Source organism: Phyllostomus discolor, chromosome 1, assembly GCF_004126475.2.
Source record: "Phyllostomus discolor isolate MPI-MPIP mPhyDis1 chromosome 1, mPhyDis1.pri.v3, whole genome shotgun sequence".
Classification (NCBI taxonomy): Eukaryota; Metazoa; Chordata; class Mammalia; order Chiroptera; family Phyllostomidae; genus Phyllostomus; species Phyllostomus discolor.
In genome coordinates this window covers 24,059,073-24,071,228 of record NC_040903.2, presented here as the reverse complement: position 1 = coordinate 24,071,228, position 12,156 = coordinate 24,059,073, and the positions used below count along the sequence as shown (strand labels likewise).

The 12,156-nt window shown below is 37.9% G+C and overlaps 1 protein-coding gene across 7 annotated transcripts in view; it reads left to right on the top strand.

Moving 5' to 3' along the window:
• Nucleotides 1–12,156, top strand: part of SMIM14 (small integral membrane protein 14) — a 60,374-nt gene that overhangs the window by 40,673 nt on the left and 7,545 nt on the right. For all 7 annotated transcript variants that reach the window (XR_004901765.1, XM_028505611.1, XM_028505612.2 and 4 more), the window contains one exon: nucleotides 7,579–7,627. Coding sequence is in view for 6 of the 7 variants with exons in the window: in XM_028505611.1 (XP_028361412.1) it covers nucleotides 7,579–7,627 (49 nt within the window). In the remaining variant the exon portion in view is untranslated. The remainder of the gene's footprint in view (nucleotides 1–7,578; nucleotides 7,628–12,156) is intronic.

Here is a 12,156-nt window from a genome sequence, read left to right as displayed (position 1 = left end):
GCCTCTAAATTGTTGTTGTCCCTATCTTGGTTGTGCGTAGAGGTATAGTGCATCCATTTATGCCTCCATCTTGCCGGAAGTGATCAAATTTAATTTTCTATTGTATTTTTTTCATGAAAAGTTCTTTAAAAATCTTTCTACCCAGCAATACCTGATATAGCAGATATAGCTACTACTAGTATATTTGCTATTTACTTATTTTAGTTTTTGTAAAATATAAGTATTGATATAAATAATACATGAATGTGTTCTTTAAAAAAAACAACCCGTACATTAAAAGTAAGACTAAACTTCTGTGTCACTTCTCCAAATCTGGCTTATTCCTTACTTCCCTAGATTAATTTGGTATACATCTTCCCAGATCTTTTTAACAAGTATATATTTAGATACTGTGGTATGTGTGTGTGTATAATATACCATGTATAATAACAATATTCATTAATAATATTTAGCATTTTCCATGTTGCTACAAAGCCTTTATTTTTATTTTAAGTATTTTTATTTATTTATTTCTAGAGACATGGGGAGGGAGAAAAAGTGGGAGAGAAACATCAATCACTTGCCTCTTGCACTCGCCCTGGCTGGGGATCGCACCCTCAGCCTAGACCTGTGCCCCGACTGGGAATGACCAGTGATCTCTCACTTTATGGGACGATGCCCAACCAACTGAGCCACACCAGTCAGGGCACTACAGGCCTTTTCACTCATATGATCACCTTCTGGGCTTTATTTTAGTCAATAAAGAAAGTTTTATTGGACTTCTTTCTTTCAAATTTTAATGTTTTTTTAAAGATGTTTATTTTCAGAGAGAGGGGGAGGGAGGGAGAAAAGAGTCAGAGATAACATCAGTCAGTTGCTTCTCACATGCCCCCAACTGGCGACCTGGCTCACAACCCAGGAATGTGTGCTGACAGGGAATTGAACCAGTAACCTTGCACTTCACAGGCTAGCAATCAATCCACTGAGCCACACCAGCCAGGGTAAATCTTAATGTTTTTTTTTTTTCACTATCATCCAGGCACTTGAAGACTAGATAGTGCTCCCTGTGGTTGACTTTGTTTTACTTAAAAGATAAAAAAAAATAACTATGGCATGTCCTCATGGCATAAATTCAAGCAATATTAAATGCAGAAAGGGTAAAGCAAAATCTCTCTCTCTGTGTTCCCCAACTCCTTATTGCCATTTTACTCATACAAACTATTAACAGTTTCTTCTATGCTGTTTCAGTTATTATGGATGTATAAAAAATTTGCCCGAAACTAAATGGCATGAAACTACCTTTTATTAAGCTGACAAACGATTTGTCTGTAGTTCATGAAGAGCATAGTAGAGGACACTGTCTGCTGTACAGTGTCCAGATTCTTTTTTTTTTTTTTTTTAGATTTTTATTTATTTATTTTGAGAGAGGGAATGGGGTTAGGGGCTGTAAAATACGGCATAGGGAATATAGTTAATAATGTTGTAGTAACTATGTATGGTGTCAGATGGGTATGAGAATTATTGGGGTGATCACTTAGTAAGTTATATAATGTCTAATCACTGGAGTGAATACAATATTGTATGTCAAATGTAATTGAAAAATTAAAAAATGATTAAAAAATAAAAAGTGAAGAGATAAATTGTATAAAAATTGATTGTTGACAGGAAAATCTGCTTGTTAATAGGAAAAGAATTTAAACATACGAATCTTAAAGGCGAAGAATAAAATTTTGAGATACAAAATATTCGGAAGCTGCCCTGGCTGGTGTGGCTCAGTGGATTGAACAGCCGCCTGTGAACCTAAAGGTCACTGGTTGGATTCCCAGTTGGGGCACATGCCTGGCTTGCAGGCCAGATCCCCCATTGGGGGCGTGCAAGAGGCAACCACACATTGATGTTTCTCCCCCTCTCCTCCTCCTTCCCTCCTTTCTAAAAATAAATAAATAAATATATATATTCGGAAGCCATTATGTTAGAGAAATATGCCACAATATAAATAATAATATTCAAGTCCAAAACAGAAAAGACTTTGAGTTTTTTTCTTTTAAGTAGAAAGACCAAAGTGAAGATTAAGGTTTTAGGAGGGTATAAATCCTGCTTGTTCAGAAGCACTTGAGTTCAGCTAATGCACTTTCTTAATTAAGCACATAGTTGTAGCTGTGATATTGCTGTGATCTGAAAACATCATATAAAGAACTCATTCTGAAAACTGAGTTCTTTATATTTAATTTTATATATACTTAACTATGTCATTTAATCTGCACAATGATCTTAAGGTTCATAATAGGTTGTATTTATGTTAGAGTTTGAGACTCTGCTTTGTAGAGTAACAAAGAATTTGAACTCAAGTACTTCTTTCTTTAAAGTGTCTCTGTTTAACGACTGTTCTCTACCACACTGTTTACCAGTCCACAGGCAGTTTGTATTCATGGGAAAGAAGGGTCCCTCCATTATACATGAGGTTCTTGAGTGGACATAGAAAAGTAGGAAGTAGGTTCCTGTTCAGGTACTGTCTTATCAGCTCAGGCTTCCATAGCAGAATACCACAGACTGGGTAGCTTAAACAGCGAACATTTATTTCTCCCAGTTCCCAAGGCTAGGAAGCCACAGTCAAGGTGCCTGCAGATTTGGTGTTTGGTGATAGATAGCTCTCTTCTTGACTTGCAGACAACTGCTTTTCTGCTGTATCCTCACATGACACAGAGATAAGGATGTTACTTGTGGTCACTGTCACTTTAGTCTGAATTGCTTCAGTTCAATTGTATAGTACATCAACTCACTGGAGTATTTTTTAACCATAATTGTGGTTGAGAGAATGTTTCATGCTAATGATATGTTACCCCAAATTATGATACAAAATTTGTGCATTGTAGAGTGGAATTGTGTTAAGAATTCATACTTGAGAGTTAGTACTGGATATGTTAGTTAACTTCCCCCAAACTCAAGTTTCTTCATCTGTAAAGTAGGAATAATAGCACCTGCCTCCTGCCAATGGTTGTGAGGGTTAAATAAGGTAAGTTATTAAAAGTTCTTAGTACAGTACCTACCACATACAAGCACCTGATTAATATTTGTTGTTATAATACTTGTAATTATGTGAAATTATGCACATTTTAACCCTGGAAAAGAATGTATAATAATGATCATTGTATTAGTACAGTGAGTTAATCCGCATTAATTTCTAAGTATTCTGTAATGTTCTTTTTATTAATAATGTAATATAAATATTTAAGTTATAATAAGTCATTTAAAATTAATATATGTAAATTTTAACATATTGTTAAAATATATTTGTATTTAAATATGCCTCAGGATGTATTCCTGTTCCACAATGATAAAACATATAGATGTCTGTTACATATTGGTATGTGTTCGAGTTGGAGTCAGTCAGAAGAATGACATTAACAGCCAACTGTGATGATTTGAACACATACTAAGATCATTTGGTTCTGAAGTTGACTAAATACAACAGCTAAGTATTGGGTTAGCCAAAAAAAGTTCTTTTGATTTTATCTGTAACCTAGCCCTAGTAGCACTTCGTTGTCTTTAACTGCATTCAAAACAACTTTGCTAGATTGTATTGTGGCAGCTGTCATATCAGTGTGCATTTAAAAAAACTTATCAAAATTGGTGAATTTTTGTGCAGCCATTTTAATATTGAAAATAGAAGAAAAGAGGCAACATTTTTGGTATATTATGCTTTTTTATTTCAAGAAAGGTAAAAATGTTATTGACATGCAAAAAAAGATTTGTGCAGTATATAGAGAACGTACCGTGACTGATCAAATATGTCAAAAGTGGTTTGCAGAGTTTCATGCTGGAGATTTCTCTCTGTTTGATGCTCCATGGTCAGTAGACCACTTGAAGTTGCTAGTGATCAAATCGAGACATTAATTGAGAACAATCAATGTTATAACACATGGGAGTTAGCTGACATACTCAAAATACCCAAATCAATAAAGTTATTGGTGGAAATGAAAGATGTGTCTTTCATTTTACGGAAAAAACCATGCTGACTCTTTCGCCAACCCAATAATGTGGCTCCTATGCCCTATTCATGTTGGCTTTGTGTTTCCACATCACCCACTGGTTTTCACCTTTTCACAGATAACCAGGAAATAACCTTTCCTGGTTATGTACTCTGGCTGGAATGCTCATCTCTGATCTTTACTATCATGTAGATAGCGCTTCAAGTGTTACTGCCTCTCTCTGCCTACATGGCAACTCTACTGCCACTGTATCGTCCCTTCCTATTTTGTTCTCTGCATGGCTCTCTGGCATTTTTATATGTTTCTTCCAAAAGACTGTATGGACCACAAGAATAGAAATTTTGTCTCGGATTTCATACCAAATCCCTAGTACCTGGAAATACACAGTAGGCATTCAATATGTAAATATTTTGAATCAGTAAGTGAATAAATGATAAGTATCCCCCGTTTCTAAATAAACACTTTTATATAGATACACAAAAATACTTGTTTTTTTTCTCTTATACCGTGGGTATTTCCTTGGTGTCTTTAATGTGTGCCATTATTAGCAGTGATCAGTGATCGAAGGGGCAGATAGTAAATATTTTAGACATGGAGTCTGTATGGCAGCGAACTACTCAACTGAGCTGTTGTAGTGAAAGCAGCCATAGACAATGTGTAAATGAATAAGTATGGCTATATTTCAGTAAAACTATAAAAATTGGTCTGCAGCCTATAGATTGTAATTTTGTGCTGTAGAACACAAACCCACTCCAAGGGTATGGGGCGAGACCCAGACCTGGATTGCCATGGAGAAGGAAGAAAAAGCGCAGTGAGCCTCTGGTAGACCCACGCTGGCAAGGGGGATGGGACTGGTGGAGGCATTAGGAAGGAGCCTGGATCTCTATGGATGTAGATTTGTGAGGAAATGGATGTATAAAGATTTGGGGGCTTTTCACATGCAAATCATATTATTCATAGATATTTTTGAGCTACAAATAGCAAGTCAGATCTCAAGACAGGGCAGCAGTTCAAAAAGAGCTCTAGTCAAAAGCCAAGGCTGGCATTTGAGTTATAAATATACAATGAACTGATAATTTGTTGGTCATTTAGATCACAGATATAGACTTGGGGATATGCTATGTCACTGCTAAAGATTTAAACCCAGCGTAATCAATTGAGTAGAAGAGTTATTTTGACTCCTTGTTTGATACCTTAAGTGATTAGATAGATCTTCAATCCAAGGACCTTTTTACCTAATAAATCTTTGTTTTACATCCCCTACAATGCTACTTGGATGTGGAGGAGTAATGGGGAAAGATATATATGCCTGAAAAAATACAAGGACATCTCTGGAGAGATTCACATACACAGAAAAACAACACACCTGGGCCGTGGGGAGGCTGAAGGGCAGCAGAGGAGATTCCCCTTGCACAGACTATCCTTTTTGTATTTTTGAATTTTGGACTGTGTATACATACCACTTAGTGGGAAAAGGCAAATAAAACTTGAACAAAAGCTATTCAAATTAAGAGGTTCATTTGTTCTGTTTTGTGACCAAGGGTCTATAAGTCTTTTTCAATTTCTATAGAATGTGTATATTTTTACATATTATTAACTGTAGTCAGTCTGCTGTGCATTACATCTCCATGACTTACTCATTTTATAACTGAAAATTTGTACCTTTGTACCTCTTTCACCCATTTTTCCCACTCTACCCCCTAACCCGCATGTCCCCTACCTTCCCACCTCGGGCAAGCACCAATCTGTATATCCACGAGCTCGGGTTTTTGTGTTTAGATTCTACAGATATAAGTCAGGTTGTGCAGCATGTGTGATTTGTTTCACTTAGTATGATGCCTTCGAGGCCCATCTAATGTTGATGCTAATGACAAGATTTCATTCTTTTTATGGCTGAGGAATATTCCATTGTATACTTGTGTATGTAGCATATCTTTATCCATTCATCTTTTATTGGACACCTAGGTTGCTTCCATATATTGGCTATTGTAAATAAGGCTGCAATGACATAATCCTGCAATGGGGCGCATATGTTTTTTCGAATTAGTGTTTTTGTTTTCTTTGGATAAATACCTACAAGTGGGATTGCTGAATCATAGATTAGTTCTATTTTTAATTATTTTAGTAACCTCCATACTGTTTTCCACGGTGGCTGCACCATTTACAGTCCCGCCAACAGTGTACCAGGCTTCCCTTTTCTCCATCTTTGCCGACACTTGTTATTTTTTGTCTTGTTTATAATGCCCATAGAATATATAATTTTAAGAGTTTTGGATTGATTCCTTTGATATTTACAAGGCATTAAGATTTATAGCATATTTTTACATTAATTAAGAGCTGTTTTCACATTCTAATTCAATAGGATTGCATTTAGTGGTATGCACCAAAACAAGGTAGATCATCTTAGAGAACAGTTTACAAAATGATTTATTTAATTGTTGATTTCAAAATTAGATGAGATCATGATTAGTGTGGCACAGTAAAAGTAGCTCACATTTCTTGGGTTGTTACTACAGTTCACATGCATTACCTATTTTAACCCTGACAAGCACTCAGATACAGGTAATATTATCCCCATCTTACCAGACGAGGAAGCTAAAGCTTAGAGGTGTTAAAGAACTTGCCGGAGGTCTTGAAACTTTAGGAAGTTGCAGAACCAGACTTTAAAGCGAGATCTGTCTTCCCTCAGAGCCTGTGCTTAACCAGCTAAGCAAGGTTGCTCTGTAGTTGCTTCCCCAAACAATTGCAAGTTAGGAGTTACTGCTTTAATGGAGAGTGGGTGTCAGTATAAAGTAATGAGCCCGAATTGAAAAGTTGCATGCTCTTCATTCCCTTTATTGTGCAGTCATCTCTATATTAAGACTTGTGAAATTATCATTTCTAAACACCCAAAAAAGGTCTCAGCATTGGCTGAACATACATAAAAGAGTGATATATGTTTATTGATAGACAGGTTTTTTCTTTTGAATTTTCTTTTTAAAATGATAATCACATGGTTCCAAAATTAGATTATATTAAAAAAAATAGACATTGAAAACTTGAACTCCCATCTCTTCCAGAGCCTACTCTGTTCCTTCATTCTACCCTCAACCCCTATGTTATTTGTTTTTGTTTTCTTGTCTTTCCGACTACTGTTTTACACAGAAGTGAACAAAAAGAAAAAATATGTATGTTCCTCTCTTTCAAAGGTGTAGTTTCTACAAATAGGATCTTTTTATCTCTCTCTGCTTCAGTTTTCAATGAGAAAAAAATCCTCATTACTTTCTTCCTAGTAGCTCTTCTCAATAGTTTAGTACTTTTCATTTGGGAAGTCTAATAAAGTGGGAGCAGGAGTTCTTGTCCCAGGAATTTTTTTTAAAAAAATTTTCTTAATTTAAATAGGTAGGTGAATTGCAGTAGATCACAGTATATTCGAAAATTGTTTTAAGTAGGAAAAATCCCCTCAAAATAAACAGCCTCTCAATGTTTTCTGTGTTTGTATCTGATTTTGAAGGTATGATATACACTGTGGTAGCATTCATTAAAAAATAAAACGTGATCTTCCTGATGAATAGTATCCATTTTTGGTTGAGTCCAGTGGCTAACTTTCCTTTCTTCTTATTCATTGTAGTTGAGGCAGTCCCAGTCCTACTGCACAGACACAGAATGTCTTCAGGAATGTAAGTAACGATGGGACAGGAGGAGGCTTGGCACTGAGGGCAGACTTAGAGGCTAGCCCTGAGTGGTGTGGCTCAGTGGGTTGGGCATCAGTAGTGCAAACCTAAAGGTTGCCGGTTCGAGTCCCAGTTAGGGCACATGCCTGGGTTGCTGGCCAGGTCCCTGGTTGGGGGCCTGCGATGTTTCTCTGGCATCTCGATGTTTCTCTCCCTCCCTCTCTCTCCTTCCCTTCCCTTCTCTCTAACAATAAGTAAATTAAAATCTTAAAAAAATAGAATTAAAAGCCAGATAATTGTGAATATTTCTCAGACATTATTCTTACAGTTTGCTGTTTAAAGAAATGGTCCCCATTGATGCATTTCCTGCTTAGGTGTTTAATTGTTAACTGAAAAAAAAATGGGATTTTTCCTGCCTCGAAAACAAACTCTGTTCATTGAAGTTAATTATAAAAGTCGGAGAGGAAAAAAAAAGAAAAGGAAAAACTTCCAGAATACTATAAGATAACCACTGTTGACTAACTTGCTATAATAAACACACCCAGACCTTTTTCTTGGCAAATATGCATGTAACAGGGCACTTTTGGCTGGTTGGACTGGAACGTTGAGGCTGCCAGCACAAACCCCTTGCTCTTTCCTTGGCATCTGTTTTCATCCACTGGCAGCTTTGAGAACATCTGAGTAAAGGAAGAGGGCATTCTTTCCCAAGGTTTGGAAGCTCTGGGAACCTGTGGAGTCACTCCTCTGGCTGTGACATGAGTATTCTCAAGAATGGGCAGCAGGGAGGTTTCTCTGTGTGTGGCTTTATGCTCAGTGGTGGTAGTACAGTGAGAATCAGAGCAGGAAGACTTGGGGGCCATTATGTTAGGCATCTTTTTTCAGGACAGAAGTAACCTGAGGGATACTTTGGAGGAACTAAATAACATCGGAGCCATTCCAGTCTTGTGCCGTAACTCAACTGTTAAAGAATGGAAGTACAACATTCACAGGATATTACAGTGAGCCTGGCACAATCATAGTTCATAGACACTTAAACGAATTGGATCACTTTATGTGTTTTGTTTTTCACTTCGGCATGATGAATATATCAGCATACATTTATCTTAAAAATATTTACTGACTACATAATAATCTGTTGTGGGGATGCACCAGTATTTAAATGACTCCCTTTGGTTGGACTTTTAGGTTCATGATACATTTTTTGCTCTTAAAGCAATACTTAAACATCCTTTGTATGCACATTTTAGGGCTTTTGACATAATGCTAAGTTGCGTTTATTTACAGGCTAGGTGGTTTATATTTAACATCTCTGAAGCTGAGCTCCATTTTATTATATATATGAAACTAAAACAAATCACAGTAAGGGCCCATTAGAAAAGGGCTTGTTATTGCATTATTAGTTGTTACTGCAGTGTGAACTGGGTGTCCAATAAAATTCTATAATATAACAGAGAAATGGAAGCTGGTACAGAGCCTTGTCCAAAGTAGGAATTTTGTTGAAACATAGTTCATTGGTACAACAGGATAATTACTGATAATTTTATGTCTCTGGACAAGAAGGTGATGGCACTGTGCAGATGTTGTGTTACGCTGTTAGGATGGATGGTGGTTCCCCCACTTCATGGTCCTTTATGTTGCATGTTCAGTAGCATTTATTAATCTCTAATGTGTCCTCTGATAAGCAACTCAATTTTTTGAGTTGGCAGGTAAAGCTAAAATGTGTTCATGTAGTCAAAAATAATCTTACTGAACTTACAGGGAAACTAGTGTTTATTATACTGTGATACTTGTGACCCTTGATCCAGCTCCACCTGTAAACGGATATGCTCTTAATTTCTGAGTGAAATTTCACTTCCTTATGAGCTTTAGACCTTGAATATTAATTTAGTCATGGTGTTACAGAACAAATCTGGAGGGAGGGGGTGTGAACGATATACATTTGCCAAATGGACCCCCCCTTCTCCTGGGGTCCCCCTGTACTAGGTTCACCTTGCCCACCACCAGGGAATTACAGCTCTCAATGTCAGAGCTTGGTGCAAAGGAAAGGAATTATTTATTTAAAAGTTATACAGACTTAAGAGTAATGACTTAATATGTTCACTAAGATTCCACTGTCCCTTAAAACACCCAGAAACACCCAGAAAGTCCTTCCTTCCCCCCTTTTCCGAGTCAAGGGTACTGTATCTTGGGAAAAGAAATAGAAGTCTGTGGCTCAGGTAGCCCCTGGTTCTTCCCAATAATCCATGCTGGGCTGGCAGGCCTCCCTCGGTTCCCCGAACTATCAGTTGTATCACCGCTGCAATCGCCAGATCTTATTCCAGACCGGTGTGGCACCTTCTCATGGCCTCCCAGCAAGACTCTTTTCACCCCTTTCCTTCCCGCAGCATCTCTCCTGCATTCTTCCAAACTGTTGAGAGCTCTGTATCACTGCTACATCTTGCTTCCCAGTTTCCTAAGCTGTGTGGCAAAGGGAACACCCAAAGCCACCTGGTTCTGACTCACCGAGAGGTCCACCCTTTCTCTGCTAAAGCTGCGTGGTCCCTTCTTGCTCTCGCCAAAGCCACGTGGTCTCAACCTCTCATGGCTGCTGTGTCTGGGTTTAAATCCCAGCACTAGTCTTCTGCAGCTGCATTTCTGACTCTTCCTGCAATTGGCTACTCCTGCCAGCATTCCCGTATTTTTTCAGCTTTCTGGGCTGCCATAGTAAGTCCAGGCAGGCATGGCCCTGTGGGCTCCAACATCTCAGGCAGGCACCGTAACCAGGGGGAGTTGCCTCCCAGTTACTTCCTGGGTGGAAGTCACTCTGGCTCAAAGCATGGCTACAGCTATTTTAACATATCCATGAAACCAGTTAAAAGTTATGGATATTTTAAATGACCATGCCTGAGGTTAGTTACAAAACTGTTGGTATGCAGAACAACTCTCAATGGCCCTGCTCCCTGTGTCCCATCCCCCAGTTCAGACTTGTGGGGGTGAGGACATCATATATATATATATATATATATATATATATATATAATAAAATATTATATATATTATAAAATATATATATACATTTTAATATTTCCTGAGGACATGCTACATATGTATGTTTTTAATATTTGCTGGACCCAATTACAAATTCCTATTTGGGGGCCTCCTGGCTGTACCCTGTTACAATATTGGCCAGTTTTTCCCACCAGTTCTTACAGCATTTGTTGGAAATGCTTTCTGAGAGCCATAGTTTTTAATGGTTTAAGCAGTTGTTTCTTCTGGGTAATAGCATCACTTTTCTATATATTCTAAATCTCTCTAGTGATTTCATACTGCTTTCATAAAATATTAACCAGGGATTCCCATGGCTCACAGAACAGGGGAAGACAATGAACTTACTGTCACTGGTTTATTATAAAGGATACAATTCAGGAGCAGCCATGCACAGGCGAGGTAGTGGGAAGAGGAGTACAGCTCATCTGTCTTCTTTTGATGTGTCTTTCTCCCAGCACATTGATGTGTTCACCAGCCAGGAAACACTCTGAATCCCGAGAGATTTAGAGGGTTTTTGGAGGTTCCATTATGTAGGCATGGATGATTAGATCATTGGCCATTGGTGATTAACTTGATCTCCAGCCCCTCTCCTGTCCCTGGAAGTCAGGGAGTGGAGCTGAAAGTTCCAACCCTCTAATCACATGGTCCTACTCTGGCAACCAGCCCCCATCTTAAAGCTCTGTAGGGGCCCACCAAGAGTCACCTAATTAGCATAAACTCAGGTATGGTTGAAAGAGATTTATTATGAATAACAAAAGATCCTGTCACTCGGGGAATTCCAAGGGTTTTGGAGCTTTGTTCCAGGAACCAGGATGACAACCAGATACATATATTTCTTACTATACCACAACATCACAGTACCCATTGGGCCTGCCATGCTGTGTTGCATATTTGAGATGATGTAATTGAACAGGAAGCTCATTATTTCATGTGGTTGCAGCATCTAGTTGCAGTCTGTTAACAGACCTAGTTGCATGATTCTTTATTTTGGGCTAAATGCCACTTCACTGTGATGTATGCCCACAGTTTTGCTCTCTAGAATAGTATAGAACAAGTGTGCTCACTCTTCTGAAAGACTGCCTTTTAGATAGAATTTTCTGGAAACCAGCTCTATCACTAATGTCCTTTGAAGTAAATCAGCTTGCAGATGGGTAGGTATACTGAGGATAATGTAATTACTGTACACCAGTGATTTCCAACCTTTTCATCTTATGGCACACATAAATTGATTACTACAAATCTTAAGCGCACCAAAAAATGTATTTTTTTGCTGATCTGACAAAAAAAATTAGGTATAATTTTGATTCATTTACACTGAACAGCTGTTGTTATTTTGGCTGTCATTTTTTAATTTGACAGTGTAAGAGAAAAGAGGTCAGCGTCCCAGACTAAATAGTCATGTATTGCATGCTTTTCTTTTATTATATTTTATTGATTATGCTATTACAGTTGTCCTGAATTTTCCCCCTTTGCCTTCCTCTGCCCAGCACCCCTAACTCCCTTAGGCA